General features: G+C 42.1%; 1 protein-coding gene across 1 annotated transcript in view; it reads left to right on the forward strand.

Annotated features, from left to right (window-relative positions):
* Positions 1 to 15,835: 15,835 nt before the first annotated feature.
* Positions 15,836 to 21,209, forward strand: part of LOC121443736 (sodium/hydrogen exchanger 7-like) — a 152,714-nt gene continuing 147,340 nt past the window's right edge. The window contains 1 exon segment of the mRNA XM_041645530.1: positions 15,836 to 16,163. Within this exon segment, the coding sequence (XP_041501464.1) occupies positions 15,836 to 16,163 (328 nt within the window).

Raw genomic sequence — 21,209 nt, forward strand, 5'->3', positions numbered from 1 at the left:
AAGGCAAGTAGGAGGAAGTTTAGAGAACAAAATTTACCCCAGAGTCAGTCAATAGAACACAGGAGAGGATTAAAAAAATTCTCATAATTTTATGATTACATGTTAAAATAAAAAAAGAAAGTTAAAAATCGTCGCAGTTATGCCCGCCAGAGCTTGGGACTGCAGGCTGGCAGAGGGAGAGAGCTGGTTGCAGGACCTGCTACTGACACTCTACACTGCAGGGTGCCATGCTGCACTGAGGAACAGATGCTGAGATGCTTCCAGACACTTGGGACACACACAGACCCAGAGGCCCTGCTGAGATGACCTGACCGCAATGACTACAATTTTCTGCAGTTTGAATCCTGTTTGCTTTCGAGCTCATGTGCAGACTGAACATCTGACTGTTTTAAGCTTTAACACACAGAATTCATTTTCATTAAACTATTGAACCTAAGAACTAAGACTTAAGCTTTCCCTCAGGGAAAGAAAGACTCAAAATGAGAAGTGACTGAAACCCCTCTTCACTTAAGAAGGAGGCAACCTAAGGATTTAATGTCTGCTCAGAGACTGGAACTGGTATTTGATAACAGCAATGTCATTGTACTCTTAATGGTATTGACCTGATATTTGTAACTGCATGTAAGATGTTGAGAAAAGTTGGTATTGACCAATAATGCTGAGAATTATGGTACTGACCTGATAATGTTTGAAACTGCTTATAAGATGTTGAGAAAGGTTTGACACACCCTGTAAATGTTTGTGTTTAATGCATATGTTACGAATTTTAGACTTGGATACAATGTAAGAAATTTAAGAGGTGCTCTAAACTAGCTGAAGAAGCATTCTCAACTCACTTTAAATAGGAGAATACAGTCTTTAGGAGCATGGTTATTCATAAAACATTATAATTTATCCTGACAAGACAGTATGGCTCAGAGACATAGAGCCCAAAGGTATCTCTCTCCTTTAATCTCTTTTTTTTTTTACAGAGATCAGCAGTCAATGATGGGTTTGAAGCTTCTTCTCCCCAGATGCCTAAGGCAGGAGCTCGCATATATAAATGCCTATTCCAGAGGTGGGAAAATTTGGCGAATGGAGAAGTCTTTGCCCAAGCCAGGCAGAAGCACAGGTTTTTATTAAAATTAATAAGAGAGAGTGGATTGTAGGCCCGTATTTCCATATGGTATGGCAGCCAGCCTCTAAGGATCACATAACTTTCCAAACACTACCAAACAAAGGGTCAGGATGTTGTTTTGCTTCTCTGTAATTTGGAAGGATGCCTGAATAGAGTTGCTAATTCAGCCTACATGACAAAGATAGCATGCTGATCAGGAAGACGATATAGCAATCACAAGTAGATGTGGACGTGACTAAAAGCAATTCACCTGGTTACCTAGGAAACAGAATGCTAATGTATTTTCCCCTCAGTCTACGTTTTGGTATAAAGGCTGTTTGGAGAATAAACAAGAGAAAATTCTTCAGGCTGTAAACTCAGGATTTCATGAGGGATCACTGAGAATCTCCCTCCCGATAAAGCCATGTGAGTTGTGTCTTTATTCCCGTGCCTCCACGCCAGTCCAGAGAGAGATAGTTTATGTTGGGGTCTGGTTCAGAAAAATAATTTATGGTCTGGGCTAGTACCAGACCCTGACACAGACCTTCAATGACAACGTCATTTATTCGTACTTTTAATTTTGGTCTTTGTTCATTTATAAATGTTTGCCAAAACATTCACTTTATGGTTTCTTCTGATTGTTTTGTTCTCTCTTCTATTATGCAGAACAGTATGGTTTCTTACTATAGGCATTCGGTTCTTTCATTGCTCTGGGAATGAGTTTATTCTATGACTGAACTGGATTTGGAATAGGGGCCTGTGAGAGACCACTCACAGAGTTTCCCAATGGGAAATGATTACCTTAAATATTCCTCATTGTCCTCTATTCATTAGTCCACTGCCTGCCTTTGCCATATCTTCTGCATAATCCAGAAAGGAGGAGTGTCCTGAATGAATTATTCTTAGAAAAAACATTGTTTCTAGGAATTCCCTGTCTACAGTCCCTTTTAAGGTAATCTTGTCTGCCACAATTATAACAATTGACATTTCAATTTTTCCTTAAGTCTCTAAAAATTACTTCTCTTATCCATGCATCATCATGGTCATGAGATTCAACATTAATTATATCTTAGATTCATTCTTCCAAAGTTGCTAGCCTTGCCTTAACAGCCTGATTATCCTTTTGCACACAGAATTTTCATTTTCAAAAGTCAGAGATTCAATTATTATTTCTCTAGCTTCTGAAGTTTCTATCATTCTATTTACTGTTGAGATCAATCATTGTAATAAATCCATAAAGGCTTCCTTTGGGCCCTCTAAAACTTTAGTATATGACTCAATTTTCTTTCCTATTTCTCCATTTCTATCCCAATCACTCAGAGCTGCTGGACAGCATAAATGCAGGGTGTGGTCATCATATACAGCCTGCCTTTCTATATTAGCATAGTCTCCTTCTCTAAGAATTTGATCTTGGGAAATTTCCCTATCTCTAGCTTCAATAATTTTTCAATTATTGAACTCTCTTGTTCAATAATTTTAGCCTCTTCTCTGAATCAGGTACCCCATCACCCCATTGTAATTGTGGATCAGGCTCTAAAACACCTTTAACCAACTCTATCCTTCATTAAGGATAATTCTATGACAAACTTACCACGAGTTTAACTATTTTTTTTTGCTTCACAAAAGCTGAATCCATGCCATATGAGACTATTGCTTCCTTGATTCTCCTTAAATTTTACTTTGGCACAGGAGTCCAGTTAGCTGCAACAGAGCCTCTGTCATTTGGCAATTCCTGTAAGGTTACTGGAAGTATTAAGGATGGTTATCCAAAAGACTCTTCCTCTCTGTTCTCATAATGCAACACTGAAATTGGTTAAATTAAATTTCTCTGTGTGGAATTGGATATATCTGTGATCTGTTTTATTAGGCTTTTCTAAGTTCTGTATCTTAGCACTCATATTAACCAACTTTTTAGTGATAAAACAAAAATGATAAAATTGATAGTTTATAATTGACATTACATAAATCCCATCTAAATTAGATACCCTCTCATTTCATCATTCCATTTTCAAACTGTTAACATATTATCATATAGAGACCTAAATCCCTTCATTGTAATGTGTTCAGAAAAATCATGTATGGTGGGGGACTGCCTGAAGTCAGAACCAGCCAGTCTAGGGTGGACGAGTCCTGTGCCATTTGGAGCCCAGGTACTTCTGGAGTTTGGGTAGCAGCTGAAAACTGTTTCAGAGTGGCTACAACAGGAATATCCCAAACTTGGTCAGAGGCTTGGGGAAGAAAGAAAAGAAAACCTAACCAGATGTGGCTAGAGCCCCATGTGCATCTCTGGCCTGTGGCAAATGTCTTTTCACGAATTCGTACCCCAAATGTTGGGTACCTAATGTAGCATGAATAATAAAAGCCCAGAGACAGATATTCGGGTTCAACCTGAAGATCAGAAAAGCAAATCAGCCAAGCCACTAAAGAGCTCTTACCTATATGAAATCTTCAGCCTGAAAAGAAAGCTAGTTCCTGTCTCATCCTGCCTTATATTTCTCTCTAGTGCTAGAATTAGAGATGTGCCCCACCACCACCAGGCCTCTATGACTGACTAGTGTGGTTGCTGGGATTAAAGGTGTGTGCCACCCCTGCCTGGTTTGTGTGGCTAACTAACGAGGCTGCTTTGCACTGACCTTCAGGCAAGCTTTATTTATTAAAACACAAATAGTATACCACTATACTTTTTTTATTGTCTTTTTGTATTGTTCTCTTTGTTTCTATTTTATTGATTTCAGCTCTCAGTTTTATTATTTCTTGCTGTCTACTCCTTCTGGGTGAGTTTGTTTCTTTTTGTTTTAGAGGTTTAGGGTGTGCTGTTAAGTTGCTACTTAGTATCAGATTTCTCCAATTTTTTTTATGAAACACACAGTTCTATGAACTTTCCTCTTCGCACTGCTTTCATTGTGTGCCTTAAGTTTGGGTCTGTTGTGCTTTCATTTTCACTGAATTCTAGGAAGTCTTTCATTACTGACCCAGCGGTTATTCAGTTGAGAGTTGTTCAGTTTCCATGAGTTTGCAGGCTTTCCGTTGTTTCTGTTGTTGAAATCCAGCTTTAGTCCATGGTGGTCTGATAGGATACAGGGGATTAACTCAGTTTTCTTGTATCTGTGGAGACTTGCTTTGTGTCTGAGTTTGTGGTCAATTTTGTAGAAAGTTCTGTAAGGTATTGAAAAGAAAGTATATTCTTTTGTATTTAGATAGAATGCTCTGTAGTTATCTGCTAGGTCCATTTGTTTCACAACACCTGTTTGTTCCATTATTTTTCTGTTTAGTTTCCGTCTGGGTGTCCTGTCAATTGGTGAGGGTGTGGTATTGAAGTCTCCCACTCAGTGTTGAGGTGGATGTGCGATTTAAGCTTTAGTAATGTTTCTCTTACAAATGTGGGTGCCCTTGCATTTGGGACATAGATGTTATGAGTTGAAAGATTATCTGTGTGGACTTTTTCCTTTTATAAGTGTGAAACATCCTTCCCTACCTCTTGTTTTGATGTCCGTTTTATTAACTATTAGAATGGCCACACTAGCTTGTTATGTTCATTTGCTTGGAAAATCTTTTCCCCACCATTTACTCTGAGGTAATGTCTATCTTTGGTGCTCTGGTGTGTTTCTTGTATGTAGCAGAAAGATGGATCCTGTTTTTGCATCTATTCTGTTACTTTGTCTTTTCATGGGGGAATTGACTCCTCTGATATTGAGATATATCATGACCAATGATTGTTAATTTCTGTTATTTTATTGGTGTTGTTGGTGTTGATGGTGGTGGTGGTAGTGGTGGTGGTGTGTGTTTCCTGTTTTTTGGTTTTGCTGGTCTGAGATTATTTCCTATATTTTAATGGGTATAGTTAACCTCCTTTGGTTGGATTTTTCCTTCTAGTAGCTTCTCTAGGCATAGATTTGTGGATAAATTTTGATTAAATTTGACTTTGTCATGAAATAACTTGTTTTCTCCATCTATGGTGATTGAAAGTTTTGCTGGGTATAACAGTCTGGGCTGGCATCCATGGTCTCTTAGTCTGCATAAAATATCTCAGAGTAACTCTAACCAAACATGTGGAAGACCTGTATGACAAGAAATTTAAATTTTCGAAGAAAGAAGTTGAAGAAGACACCAGAAAGTGGAAAGATCTCCCATGCTCTTGGGTAGGTAGAACTAACATAGTAAAAGTGGCAATCTTACCCAAAAGCAATCTGCATATTTAATGTAATGCCCATCAAAATCTCAGCAAAATTCTTCACAGACCTCTTAAGAACATACTCAACTTTATATGGAAAAGCAAAAAACCCAGGATAGTCAAAACAATCCTGTACAATAAAGGAACTTCTGGAGGCATCACAATCCCTAACTTCAAACTCTACTACAGAGCTACAGTTTTTAAAACAGCCTGGTACTGGCATAAAAACAGACAGGAGGACCAATGGAATGGAATCTAAGACCCAGATATCAATCCACATACCTATGAACACCTATTTTTTGACAAAGAAGCAAAAAATATAAAATGGAAAAAAGAAATCATATTCAACAAATGGTACCAGCATAACTGCATATCAACATGTAGAAGAATAAAAATAGATCCATATCTATCACTATGCACAAAATTCAAGTCCAAATGGATCAAAGACTCAACATACTGAACCTCATAGAAGAGAAAGTGGGAAGTACACTCGAATGTATTGGCACAGGAGACCACTTCCTAAATATAACCCCAGTAGCACAGACACTGAGAGAAACAATTAATAAATGGAACCTCCTGAAACTGAAAAGCTTCTATAAAGCAAAGGACGTGGTCAACAAGACAAAAGGACAGCCTACAATGGAAAAAGATCTTCATCAACACCACATCAGACAGAGAGGTCTGATCACCAAAATATACAAAGAACTCAAGAAATTGTTGTCAAAAGAACACATAATCCAATTAAAAAAATGGAGTACAGACCTAAACAGAGAACTCTCAACAGAGGAATCTAAAATGACTGAAAGACACTTAAGGGAATGTTCAATATCCTTAGTCATCAGAGAAATGCAAATCAAAACAATTCTGAGATTCCATCTTATACCTCTACAAATGGCCAAGATCAAAAACACTGATTGTTGTTCTTAATTCCTGCGGGTTAGACGAGGGTTACACGAGGAAAGACACAGACACGCGGCAGTCCCACGTGGTACACTTTTAATGGGAAGAGAAAACACACTAGGAAAAGTGAAAGGAAGGGACAAAGGGAAGGGACAAGAAGGGAAGGGAAGGGGCGAACTCGTGGCTTGTCCTTGCTTTTAAAGGAGGATGCAAAGGCTTCTGGGAAATGTGTCCTGCGCTTGCGTGCGCTGGAGTCCAGAGGGATGTTGGGAGTTGTAGTGTTGCAAGAGAACAACATTTCACCCTTTTGGTTTGATTAAAAAAAATTGGGGGACCTTAAAGGGTAGGGAATGGGGGCGTAGTCCAGTCTCTCATGGCTGCTTCCTGCTGGCTTTGGGCGTTGAGGGGTCCAGGGAATGTCCGATTATCTTGGCAATGTCCCATTGGCGTTTGCGGTCGCTGGTGTAGTTGGTCACTGATGTCCAGGGTTGCTGGCTGGTGTAGTCGGTCACCGATGTTCGAAGTCCTGGCTGTCGTCTGAGGCGGCTGATTGAAGAAATCTGTGTGGCTTTTCCTGAGTAGCTGGGTCATCATTAAGATGCTGGAAGGCAAAAGTTGCATTAGTAAAAGGAAAAAAAATTAAAAGAAGGGGGGAATTTTTGGGGAGCTGGGGTGAAGAGGGGGGGGGGAGAGGGTCTTAGGATGTCCGGGGTTAAGAAATGATAAAAAAAATTAAGTGATACTTATTCCTTTGTGTTTGATCCGTTGGGCTGGCATCCCGGAGCTTAAGGAAACTGTCTTAAAAGAAATAGATTCTAACCATACATCTCTTAACATTTCAGGGGCCACTGCTGCAGTCAGCAGCTGGCCTGTTATGTAAAAGAGCTTTGTAGAGGAGAATCTGCTTACCACTTGCCTTCGTATTTGATGGGGGTACCTGTAACGACAGCTAGACGGTTATTTATGAATTTAAAGAAGGGAGGGTGTGTTAACACAGCGACGGATCGGGACCATTGTTGTCCTTAGACTGTAGTAGGGGGGCTGAATCCGGCGTCCTTTGGAACCTAAGAGAACAGGGTCCGGTTTGGGTCACCATGTATGAAGGATTATCTTGAGCTGTGGAGACAAACGGTTAAGTGAATATTTGGTCCTGGGATCTGACTTTTGGCAGATCTGACAGGAGGCTGCTGTAGCTTTTAGGAGCCTGATATCCTTAGGTGTAACAAAGGGAGAGTGGTGGTTAGTGACAGCGGGAGCCTAGAGGGGCCTTGGAAGATCGAGGGGGAGGCGTAGGACAGGGAGGAGACGCTCCAAGCTGCCTGTGTGGCCTGTGGCGGAGAGGAGACAGGGAAGAATCGGAAGACACGCACGACCTGTTGCGGGAGAAGTGGGGCGAGGTTGGCCCGGAGAAGGAACGGTAATGGGTGAGCTGTCGCTGTCGCTCAACTGGGTGGAGCGAGAGCGAGTGCCCCCCCCCCCCCCGAGGCGCGGTGGGGGGGGTGGAGGCAGGGGGGTTGAGGTTTGTCCGCGGGATCCATAGCGGCGGCGGGAGCAGAGGGTCCCCGGAGGGATGGCATTGCACCAGCCTTCCAGATGTGCGGGTTGGTTACAGAGCCCACGACTGAAACGAAGTCTGTCCGCAAAAGGTAACTGGCCCGAACCCAGCTACCATACGGGGGGAGGAAAAGCCCCGGCCCCGGCTGGGAGGAGACAATTACCGCGAACATGGCAAGCCAAGAGCGCTGGCGTCCCGGGCGTTCTTGGGGCGTGCTAACTCTTTAGGGCCTGCGTACGGCCCGAAGGGGACATGAAAAAGTTAGAAAAAAAAGGAAGAAAAACGAGAAAAAGCCCGGAGCACCGAACTCCGGGTGCGCGGACTGAGCGTTTCGGCCGAGGGCAAAAAACCGGGGGAGGTGGGTTAGCAACCTAGCCCTAGCCCGAGGTGTGCAAAGAAAGCCAGCCGGACAGTCTTTGAACTCCCCAGGGGGAAGGAAGTCAACCCAGGGTAACTCACGGATCAGGATGAAGCGGTGGAAATGGCCGCGGAGAACAGGTGGCGGTGAGCGAAAGCTGTCGGTTCTTTGGACCTTGTCGGTGAAACCCAGAGGCAAAAGCCTCGGGCACCGGACGGAGAGGTCTCCGGGTCGATGCGGCAGCACCAAAATGTTGTTCTTAATTCCTGCGGGTTAGACGAGGGTTACACGAGGACAGACACAGACACGCGGCAGTCCCACGTGGTACACTTTTAATGGGAGGGGAAAACACACTAGGAAAAGTGAAAGGAAGGGACAAAGGGAAGGGGCAAGAAGGGAAGGGAAGGGGCGAACTCGTGGCTTGTCCTTGCTTTTAACGGAGGATGCAAAGGCTTCTGGGAAATGTGTCCCGTGCTTGTGTGCGCTGGAGTCCAGAGGGATGTTGGGAGTTGTAGTGTTGCAAGAGAACAACACTGATGACAACTAATGCTGGAGAGGATATGGAGTAAAGGGAACACTTCCGCATTGCTCGTGGTAGTGCAAACTGGTACAGCTGCTTTGGAAATCATTATGGTGATTTCTCAGAAAATTAGGAAACAACCTTCCTCAAGACCCAGCAATACCACTTTTGGGTATATATCCAAAGGATGCTCAATCTTACCACAAGGACATGTGCTCAACTATGTTCATAGCATATTTGTTTATCATAGACAGATATCAGAGGCAACCTAAATGCCTCTCAACCAAAGAATGGATAAGGAAAATGTGGCACATTTACACAGTGGGGTATTATACAGCAGAAAAAATAATGGCATCTTGAAATTTGTGGGCAAATGGATGGATCTAGAAAATATCATATTGAGTAAGGTAGCTCAGACACAGAAAGACAATTATCACATGTACTCACTCATAAGTGGCTTTTAGACATAAAGCAAAGAAAAACCAGCCTACAATTCACAATCCCAGAGAACCTAGACAACAATGAGTACCCTAAGAGACACTTACATAGATCTATTCTATATGGGAAGTAGAAAAAGAAAAGATGTCCTGAGTAAATTGGGAGCATGGGGATCATGCGAGAGGGAAGAAGGGGGGGAGAGGAAAAGAGGGGAGAACAATTAAAAGAACAATTAAAAAAACAAAAAATAAAAATGCCTAGAGACAAAGGGAAAAGCACTTCAGTTCACAGAGGCTACTCCCCATCCCCCATGACATAAAGCATAAATTAATTCTCAAGGTGTCTCTGTGTCTTCATTTCACGAATCAGCGTGAACCCACACACTGGTGGGTGGCTGTGTCACCTGAGACAACTGGTTTAGAGGAAAAAGGCAATCCCAACTATGAACCTCTTTCTCCTCTTTATGGCTCCAGCCTGTGGCCTTCTAGTGCACTACATTATGACCTTGTTAACATCTCAGCTCTTCTATCACTTGTAGATCCTTTTATCTGCCTTCAATTTTCTCTGGTCGGAATACCCAAAGCAGTTGTAGACTTTCTTGTTAAATTCTGTGTAAATTAGTCCCTCTCTGCTTTGTCACAGAGCTTCCCCCCCCCCCGCCCCTCTTGGTTTTCCATTAGAGAAAAGCAGGCCCCTGACCACAGTCCTAGGATTCATTATGTCCTGCTGCTTATGTGTGAAGTTTAGGCTTCAGTTCTCCTCTTTACGACTTCCTGCCACACTTCATGCTTATTGAGGTCAGGGCACATCAGTAAAGAATTTCTTAAGGCCGTTACTATCTATTTAAACCAACCCCAAATTGGAAACTACGTAAGAGTGTAATCAAAGAGAGGATTTGACCTATAACTACAGTGAGATCAATTTAACACATGTGCTGATTCATATTACCACGGTCACAATTATGATACAGAACAGGTCCACCCCCACCTTCCTTGACTCATATGTCCTAATTATGCCTGAAAGATTTTCAGCAGGTGTCATTGCAGGTGGGGTACCGTGGGTAGGAAACAGAATTAGCCATGCAGAGAGAGCTTGGGGAGGACGAAATTTTACTTAGGAAGAGGGTATTGGGAGGGTTTGGGAGGATATCGGGGAGGAAGGGAGAGATACAGAGTCAGAGAAAGAGAGAGTGAGAGAGACAGAGAGGGAGAAGGAGAGAGAAGAGGAGTGGGGAAGAGACAGAAGAACAGCAGAGTGAGAGAGAGGAAGGGGCTGAGGAGAGAGAGAGAGAGACAGAGAGAGAGAGTTTCAGGATACCAAGAGCTACATCATGAGGCCCCGTCTCAAAAACAAAACAAAACAAAACAAACCAACAGCAACAACAAAAAGGATATTTTGTTTCTGAGTATAGTGGTGCACACTTAATCAGCACTTGAGAGGCAGAGGCAGGCAGAGCTCTGTAAATTCGAAGTTGTTTTGGTTTGCATAGTGAGACTCTGGGATCAACTGGAAAAGAAAAAAATTCTTTTGCAAAAGCTGAATACGGTTGTAATTACAGTCCTTCCTTGAAACCCTGACAGTGATACCCTTAAAAAGTAAGCAGAAAAATATTCAAGTTTGATGTAGTCAAATCATCAACATTTGTGTTGGATAATTATGCTTTTGGAGTCTTGTTTATGCACTCTCTGAGAAGCCCCAAGTTAGGCAGCTTTTTTTTTGTCTAAAAGTTTTACGGGTTTCCATGTTAGATCTATAATCCACTGAAATTGAGTTTTGAATAAGGTATAAAGTTCAGCTCAAGGTATAGTCCTTTCTCATAGTTCCAAGTACACTGATTTGATATCTTATACATTATTGCTTTAACACTACTTTTAGAGAGAGTCTTAAATTGTTTTGGCTGGTCTAGTTGCTTTAACTTTCCTAGTCATTTAAAATTTCCCTCTTATAGTTACCACAAATTTACTGGTCATTTTATTGGTGTTGCATTATGTATGTACACAACTGTGGGAGAGAATTCCTGTCTCTATTAAGTTTAGTTTTCCAATCCATTAACAAGGCATGCTTATTTATTTAAGCATCCTTTGATTTATGTAATTAGTGTTTTATAGTTTTCAGCATATAGCTACTAAACATCTTTATCTAAGAATTTTCTTCCATTTTCTAATGTGAATGGTATGCTTGAAAACTTTCATCTCTAATTATGCATTGCTTGAATTTGGAAATATTGCTAGATTTCACACCAACCTTATATTCTGAGATATTACTGAACTTAAATATTTACTTCTTGGATTACTTGGGGTTTTCTAAAAAAATTGTCATCTGATAAGAAGAAAAATTCAAGTATCCATTAAAAATCTCTTCATTTTTTTCCTTACTCTTACTTCTATTTTGGTTCTGTCTGTCTTGCCAATGAATCACTGAAATATCTATGTACAAGTTTTGATATATCTTTTTGCCCTTTGCTTCCTTTTATCTTGCCTTACTGCACTGATTAGGATTACAGTATAATCCTGACCAAGAGTGGTGATGTGGACTTTCTTGAATTTTTCCTGATCTTACGGGGAAAGATTTCATATTTTTCACCTTAAGAATGATGCTGTGTTTCAAGCATGTTATCTATCTGTGCTGTTTTGCTGAATGTTGTTATCATGAGTGGATATTGAATTTTGCCAAACATCTTTTTACATCAGTGAAGATATGATAGTATAGGTTTTCTTCTTTAGACATTTAATATGCTAGACTGTATTGCTTGCTTTCCTCATGGTGAGTCAGTCCCGAAACCACTAAAAGGAAGAACACCCACTTGGTCACAGTATATGCTTCTTTTTATTTATTACTAGATAAAATTTGTTAAGATTTTGTTGAGATTTTTTGTGTTCATGAGAGATATTGTGCCCTACACCTTTATTTTTTTCAGCTCTCCGATTTTGGTATCAGGGTAATGCTGACCTCTTAAAATGAGAAGTGTTTACCTTTTGCTTTCTAGAAGAGATTATATCATCTTGGTATCATTTCTTCACCTTGAAAGTTATGCTGGACACATTTCTTTGTAAAGATAGTCCTTTGATCACATTAAAATGTTTTACACTTCTTAAGACCTGATTAATTTCTAAAGAGAAACCCATAGGCATTTAAATTGTTATTACTCTATACATAGCATTAATTTTATCCTTTCTATACATTGAATATATCTGGACAACTTTTGGATTTATCTTTTTTTTTGAAGAGGCCCTTAAGCTGTCAGGTTCATGTCTCTTGCTCAGTTTGGAATAATTTTAGTTATTACGTATTCACATATTTTTTCTCAACATTACTTACTCGCTCCTTCAGCATCTCTAGAAACAAAATGTTAGGTTTTATTATATCATCCTACAGATTATTGTAGCTCTGTATGTTTTTTCTCACCTTTTCCCTCTCTATTGTTCAACTTAGCTAATTTCTATTGATTTATCCTTAAATTTATTGTCTCTTTCAAATCTACTCTTCTATTGTACCCTGCAAGTTTCTGTTACTGTATTTTTCTGTCTTACAATTTCAATTTTCTACTACTTCTTACTTCTTTGCTGAAACTTTTCTTTTTGGTTTTTCAAGACAAGGTTTCTGTGTGTATCCTTGGCTGTCCTTGGACTCATATGTAGACCAAGCTGGCCATGAAGTCACAGAGATCTGTCTGCTTCTGCCTTCTCAGTGCTGGGATTAAAGGTGTGCGCCACCACTGCCTGGTTTTTGTTAAAACTTCTAATGTTTACATTCATTTAAAGATCATTTGTCATCAGGCGGTAGTGGCACAGGCCTTTAGTTCCAACACTTACAAGGCAGAGGCAGGCTGAATCCTTGTGAGTTCGAGACCAGCCTGGTCTAGAGTAGGTTCCAGGACAGCCAAGGCTACACAGAGAAACCTTGTCTCAAAAAATAAAACCACTTTTTTGACACTTAAAATTTTGTTATGTAGAAATATTTAGTTTTAACTTGTAATCAACATGGTTTGGTTTAGAACACAAATTCTGACCTGCAGTGTGTGGATTATAGTGCCAAAGCTAATCAAGTTTTGAGAATTATGCAGGACTCTCATATCTATCTTGTATTTTTGTTTGTTTGGTTGGTTTTTTTGAGTCAGGGTCTCATTGTGTAACCCAACCTGACCAGGAAATTGCTATTAACCTAGGCAAGTCTTAATCCCAGTATCCTCCTGCCTCAGTCTCCTAAATTTGTGATCACACACATATTTTAACCAGCAGCTTGTCTACAATCTGGAGGTTTCTTAATTATCATAGTCTTTTGTATGCTGTTCCATGTTCATTCAGGTTGGAGTGAATTTAGGAATTCATAAACAACTTTTTTCTTTTGAGATTCTTCTCCATGGTCTCCCTGGCAATCTGGAATTCCTTGGAGTGCCTTTATTGGGTTCTTAGAGAGAAATCTACATATTTACTTTTCTCTACTAGTAACTTCTTGTAACTTTGTCTGACAGTAAGCAGTAGAAGAATGGACAGATGAAGAGGGAGGGAAGGGGGAGAGTGGGGAGGAGGAAGACACACCCACACACAGACACAGATACACATAGAGAGACAGAGAGACATACAGAGAGACAGACAGAGAGAAATGAATACGAACCATTGGGGAACAGCCCCCAGTGTCTTGGGATCACAGCCGCTCTAGGCAGAGAGAAAGACAGTCCCCACTCCTGTCAGTCTGAGCGCATGAGGGTACGGCATTCTTTTTTTAACCAATGCAGCTGCCACAGTACAGGAAAGAACAAAGAAAAAACTTATTTCTTCTATGTTCTTTGAACATTAGGAGACCTATTTCCCCTTTTTCTGGAGCTCTTTTTGTCCATGTCTATTCACCCTTCTAGGTTTGCTTGAGTCTGGTATTGAGTTGGGTTCAACTCCGGTGTTCTTCATGAAGTTCCCTGTTGTCTTCATTTCAGAATGTTTAAATGGCTTCACTATGCGTTCTCCTCAGGTGTTCTGGGCTGCATTGGATCTTGCTTTGTTGCCCAGGCTAGCCTTGAATTCCTGATTCAATTCTTCTCACCTCAGCCTCTCGAGTAGCTGGGATTTATAGAGGTGTGCCACCACACCCAGAGAGAATCACACAGTTGAGTGTATTAATCTGTGTTAATTGGAATCCAAATCTCTGGGTTGAATAAGATAGATTGCATATATAAATATGTATAGCTAATGGAGTCTTTGGTGTATATGTGTGAATATCAGGTGAGTTTTTTCATGTTCTTCTTGAGGCAATCACTTTATGTAATGATTAATCTTTTGGTTGTCTATTGCTGTGGAAGAAGCTGTCATCAAATAGTAACGTAAGGTCTATGAACATAGCAACAATCATTTCATTATCTCGGTTTCAGGCATTGCCTAGGCTCAGCTAGATGGTTCTTATTTGCAGTTTCTTTTGTATTTATGGTGGAGTAGGAAAAGATCCTGGCTAAAATCAAGATGAAGAGATTCCATGATGTGAAGAGGCACTAAGTAGTCTTGGCTAAATGCTCACCTAGAGGAGGATGGTGGTGTTCTGAACAGATTTCCTATCTTCTTCAGCAAATCCTCTTGCTGCAAACTCCTGGAGTTTGGAGGAGAGAGCATGGGCAGTTGGTGGGGAGAGAGATTCAGTAAATGTGAATAGAGTGCTTGACAACAGGCAGTGACTGACGTGTTCAGCTTTCTTTTCTTTCTTGACTAGAGAAACAAGGTGGGTTGAAAACTCTAGTTATTAGGATTTCTTCCAAGAGGTTTTTATCTCTGAAGACCTTGTCATAATTCTGAGTTGGGCTTGACCCTAATGTTCAAGTAAAGACTCACCTGTTTTCTGAGTTAACAGGAAGATAACATTAAAAGTATCATCATGATAAATTGCCCCTCCCACCCTCCTTAGGGCTGACCATTGGCCACTCTTCTTCTCAGAATGGCAAGAGTTCTTAGTTCCCTCCAATTCAACCCTCTTTTCCGCAAGGAATTAGTTGAAGTCTAATGATGGAGTTACTTATTTCATCGCTCTCACCGATTGCCATTACCTATCCTTATTTGAATAATGCCTGGAAGACTCTGGGGGAGTCCCTATACTCCAAAAGGTGACAAAAGGGGTCTCTCTCTCTCTCTCTCTCTCTCTCTCTCTCTCTGTGTGTGTGTGTGTGTGTGTGTGTGTGTGTGTGTGTGTGTGTGTGTGAGAACAGTAATATGGTTTTGTAACTCCTGGGAGGCCCCACTTTGCTGGGCTCACAGAGGCCACACACCCGCGTGACACCAAACTCCTAGCGGTGGCGCTAGGAACAGGACTGGAGATCTCGCAGCGAGTCAGTCCCAGCTGCTGTTTCTTGCCAGGAGCAAGTGACCTCTGCAGTCCCTTTTAGGTAGCGTGAGGGCTACTACCCAGAAACTGGTTAGCAGACCCCAGACGGTCTGACCAGGGACTCCTGGACAGGACGGTCAGCGCGGCGCCACCAAAGGGCTGGCTGCCCGCCTGGCGGAGAAGGAGGACAGAGCCCGCCCCACCCGGACAGCCGGGTGGCCGTGCTCTAGGCCAGGGCGGGGGGGGGGGGGGGGGGGGGGGGGGGCACGACGACAATGACGACGAACAGGTGCGCGGGCGGGGGGCGGCGCTTGGGGATCCTGCGCACTGCGAGCGCCCCTCCCCCGCAGCTTGGCGCAGCCCTGGCCGGGCGCTAGCGGCAGGAGGAGGAGCTGCGGCTGGAGCCACGGGCTAGGTCGGCACCGCGGGAAGCTGCCGACGACTGCGCGGGCTGTTGCTGGTCCCCGCGTGAAAGAGGCGCGGGCAGCCCTGGAGTCATGGAGCCTAGTGACGCGGCGCACCCCGGTCCAGGGAGGGCTGTTTGGAAGTTGGCGCCTCGGCTGCTGCTGCTGCCACTGTTGCCAGTGCTGCTGGGTCGGGGGCTGTGGCTCGGGGCCGCGGCCTCCTCCTCTGGGGCGGCGGCTGAGGACAGCAGCGCCATGGAGGAGCTCGCCACCGAGAAGGAGGCGGAGGAAAGCCACCGGCAGGACAGCGTGAGCCTGCTCACCTTCATCCTGCTGCTCACCCTCACCATCCTCACCATCTGGCTCTTCAAGCACCGCCGGGTGCGCTTCCTGCACGAGACCGGGCTGGCCATGATCTATGGTGAGTTCCCTGCCACTGCCCGGCCAACATCCCTTGGGCGGCCGGCTGTGCTCCTCCGGGTTGCCGCACAGTTCTCTGGCTTCACTTCCCAAGGAGTTTCTTCTTTTGCGTTTCCAGCTGAGACGCTGTGGCTTTCCAAGGTCAACTGTCTGCATTTTTATGACTTTGTGCTATGCTTAAAAGCATTTTTGTCCCATTTCAACGTTTCTTTACCAGGAACCAAGATGAAAGACACAGAGGAGATCTCTTAGCCCCTCTGCTTGATTATGTTTCTGTTGTGCCCCTCTCCATCAGCCTTGATCCCCTTTCCTACCCCAGTTTAGATCTGTAGAGGACACAGGGGCAGGAGGTGGGTGATTTCTCAGGGAGCTGTGCCGCGCCAGGGGACAGGCCCCAGAGGGGTGAGAAAGAGGTCTGAATGTGAGTCTTGACTTTGGGCTGCCCATGATGGTCATTCCAGGTAGGGGCTCACTTCTGAGGGCTGTGTTCTCTTTATCTCTTGTCAATAATGTCCGAGGAGGAATGAAAGGTGAGTGTGGTCTAGGACTCAATGTAGTGACACCACTATGTCAGGCCTAACTATTGAGACAGGAATCCTTAATGTCCCTTGGGAAGTTATACCTATTTCCTTGCTTTCTGCAAGCCAAGGGTAGCTCTTCTACCCCTAAATTGGTAACAAGGAGCAACTTTGAAGAAACATTTTTGAGTGTATGGAGGGAAAAGTGATGGTTTTGATTCTTTTGTTAAGGATGGGCTGATATCACTTTCCTTTCTGGATTGAATAGTACACAGCATGTTGCGTGGACAGGGTTATGACGGGGATAATAACAGTCACAATCTGAGTCATCCTTTTTTCTCTCTGTGCCTCCTGTCGTTCGCTCCCACCCCAGTCACTCCAAACTTAATTCAGGGGTGTGGAAGCCCCAAACCAGCATTCTCCAATGAAATAAAAGAGCCCCCCTTCAGAACTGTCTCCCAAGCCAGAGCATTATTCTTCATCACAGTATACTCCAGTTTTTACCCATGAATCCCTGACGAATAGAAATTAATCTTTAATTTCTTAACTTTAAATGTGTGAATTACCCTTGGTCCTGGACCTTTTGGGTCTCATGGTTCTTGGTTAGTTATTACTAACCAGGGCTTATGGCTACCAAACCCTTTCAAACAAATTGTATAAGGGACTAGTTGGGAGTCTTTCAGTTTGGAAGTAGTGACCTAAACAGATTTTGAAACCGTAAAATCAAAAATCTAGGTGGTTATGGGAAATCACAAGTCTCAGGCCAGACTTTGGCCTCCATACTTGATCAAGGAGCCTCTGTAGTTTGTTTTAGTTGGTAACAAATCAATGACATGAGGAAAGCATGTAAACCGAGATGTTTCCTGGGCAGATAGTGAGTGAGGAATTGAAATATGCCGCCATCTTAGACGATTGCCTCAGAGCCATGTTGGAAATGAAGGACTGCCTTTGTATGTTTATACAAAGCTATGAGCATATATTTATCTTATAGGTCTCAGAACCAACTCCTTAAAGAACAGTGAGAAATAGGTAGTACATTTGACAGACTCATAAATGCATGCTCAAAGACAAAATAAATGGGGATAAAAATATGTGTTCTGAGGATTATTCTATGTTCATAGAATTCAGTAATTTTTATCTTTGGATTTTGTTCGAGACAGGGTCTTGCAGAGTAGCCTAGACTGTCCTGAAATTTACTGTGTAGCCTTGGTTGGCCTTGAATTTAGGGCAGTCCTCCTGCCTCAGCCTTCTGAGTACTGGGATTGCGCGTGTGAGCTACCACACCCAGCTCCAGCCATCTTTATCATAAGGCTTAAAAACAACAGTAGGCTTTTCTTGCACTCATATATACTTCAGAAAGTCACCTCACTTTTTCAGTAATTGGGGCCACATGCCAGTGTGCTCTTTCATTTTGTGGATAGTCATGTTCTAAATCTCATGATATACCTGTGGCATTTTCTTCTATGGCTTTTAAATGTATGAGAAATTTATTTTGTCAAAGTGTGAATTCCTGGGTTATGTCAAATATTAATATGTTGATTTGGGTTGTTTGTAATTGTGAGAAAACATTTCTTTCCAGGACATTTGATCTTCTGTTTCAATTCTCGATCAAAATCTGAATTCTAATTTTAATTGATTACTAAATTTTCCACTATGTACTTAAGATTATTAGAGTAATAAGGCAGGAGTCTCTGACTCTGCAGATGTGCCTTAGTGTACACACATGAACACACCTGTGCTCACACATGCATCTGCCCACAGACAAAGAAATCTGATTTATTTCTCAGTATCCATAGAGGAAGTGAGTAGTTGTCCTCTTGTCTCTGAGTAATAAAGGTCAGGAAGGCTTAGGGATATACTTGTTGAGGATCTGCTCTGCCCTGGGTATGCATATTAATTTCTGGAAGCTACAATTTAACTTCAGAAATTTTTATGAATTAAAATGTTCAATTTTGAAATCCAAAACCCTTCAAGTTTGAAAAGTCTCTTTCCTGTAATCTATTTTATTGGCATATATTCATTGTACATATTACTGGTTTTCTTAAGAACATTTGACACAAGTAATTAATGTATTTTGACAGTGTTTTCCTCATCCCCTGCTGTCCTCTACTTTTTTCTCCTCCTGCTCTTTCCCTTTCTTCCCCCAGCTTTCCTAATGCTGTGACCCTTTAATACAGTTCCTCACATTGTGGTGACCCCCACCCCAAAATGCTACTTCATAACTGTAATTTTTATGAATTCTAATGTAAATAGTTTTGGAGACAGAGGTTTGCCAAAGGGATCACAGCCTACATCTTGAGAACCACTGTTTTAGACATTCAAGCTTCTATTTTCATGTCATGAGTTTTTGTTATATCTATAAAGTCTGGGATTCACAAATGAGAGAAAATATGCAATATTTGTCTTCTTGAGTCTGACTTAATTTACTTATCGTGATAATCTGCTACTGCACACCACATAATTTCATTATTCATGGATGAGTAAAATTCCATTGTGTATATGTAGCACATTTTCTTTATCCACTTTTTCTGACGACAGACACCTAAGTTGGTTCCATAGTTTAGCTGTTGTGAGTCCTGCTGCAGTAAGCATGGATGTGCAGGGATCTCTTGTCTTGGAGTCCTTTGAGTAAATACCCAGGAGTTTCCCACCTTTTTCTATTGAACTGATATTTATTTTGAGAGGAATAGATTTAGTATTAAACAAATAAACTAGTATAGGTATAAATATCTATGGAAGTATATGTAATGGACTATTCATTGGTTTCCTTAGGGGACAGAACCTTGGTAGCTATGACTTTTTTTTTTTTTTTTATTTTTCGAGACAGGGTTTCTCCGTAGCTTTTGGTTCCTGTCCTGGCACTAGCTCTTGTAGACCAGGCTGGTCTCGAACTCACAGAGATCCGCTTGCCTCTGTCTCCCGAGTGCTGGGATTAAAGGCGTGCGCCACCACCGCCCGGCTGGTAGCTGTGACTTTTGAGCGGAAGGGAGATGTCGTTATGTACTTATTTGTGCATTTTGGTTTTTGAACTGTAGAAGTGTAATTACCTAGTAGCATGTCTATGCCTCCTTTCTGTATCAGTTGTGATGTGTGTGTTTCTTAAATCACTGAATGTGACACCCACTTCTCCCTATTTATATCATGGTATGCCATCCCATTGTCCCCAGGGAGTAGTTATTTCGTTAGGAATTTACACCAATAGATCTTGTAGTAGTAAGTATATGTTTCGGTACAAAGGACCTAAAGACAGTAAGAGATATATTGTGAATGTTTAGCATTTGTAGTAAAAGACAAGTACTAAGGATAGTGCATTCATCCCTGACAAGAGGCCAGGGTGCTACTAGGCACAGTATTCCCAGACCTGACTTTCTAGGGAGTTTGAACATGCCAGCTGTAGATATCTGTGTGAAGCATGGCACCAGTCTACCCTGTTCCATTGCACTAGGGAGCTTCCAGTTGTCTCGGAAGTTACAGGGTCCTGCATGTTTGCACAGCCGAAATAACAAATTTTTGAGGCAGGGGAAGGTGGCATAAATAGCCTGTCAGTTAATTGTGGTTCTCATGTTTACAGTAGTTCTACTTCCTCTATAGTGTTTTTGTGACAAATGACGTGTATCCAAAATATCTGTAGACGACACTAGCCCGCCACCTGCTTCTTAATTCTCCTTTTTCCATGTCTGCCAGCTTTCTGAAGACTTATTGGTCAGCCATTGCAAAGTTTTTTGGGTTGTGGGTTCCTTGCTGCTGCTCTGTTGATGTTGCTAAGCACAGCCTGAGAGTCGACCTTCCAGACAAAGTATGAAAGGATCAAATATGATGTAGGAACATTAGTCTTACATTTGGGTATCTGTGTTGGTGAGATTCTCATTGCTTTGACCAAATACCAGAGAGAAACGACTTAAGGGAGAAGGATTGGTTTTATCTCCATGATTTCAGCCTGCCATAGTGTGGAGGGCTTAGTGGAGCACAGGGGTTTTCGTTATGTTGCCCAGGAAGCAGAGAGTGTGCCTGCTGAATTGGCTATTTCTCCCTCCCCCCTTTTTATTTAATCCAGTTCCCCATCCATGGAATAGTGTTGCCTACTTTCAGAGGAAGTCTTTCTTAGATTATCCTCTCTGGAAACACCTTCACAGATACATCCAAAGGTACATTTCAGCATTCTAGGTGCTTCTCTGTCCAGTCATATTATGATCATAGTTAACCCTTCTTTACAAGTTTATTGGTTGAGCCACAGTACACAAACACATCTCTTTCATTCATAACATTGCACCGCTAAAGGCTCATAACTCATATTGTAAATTAGATTTAGTCCATCTCCAAAACCCCCAGTCTCAATAGTTCCAGCACTGCTTAAAAGTTCAAGTCCAAATTTCCTCTGAAGAATGAAATCAACTCTTAGCTGTGAGCCCCTGTAGAATAATGGCACAGAGGAGATTACCTATTCTAAAAAGGAGGATAGGGAAATAGAAAAGAAGGATCAGACAAGAGCAAGACTGAAAGCCTGCAGGGAAACCCTCGAGCTTTCTGTC

The sequence above is a fragment of the Microtus oregoni genome, unplaced genomic scaffold (genome assembly GCF_018167655.1).
Source record: "Microtus oregoni isolate MIOR12 unplaced genomic scaffold, Mior012 000112F_ref0000385, whole genome shotgun sequence".
Classification (NCBI taxonomy): domain Eukaryota; kingdom Metazoa; phylum Chordata; class Mammalia; order Rodentia; family Cricetidae; genus Microtus; species Microtus oregoni.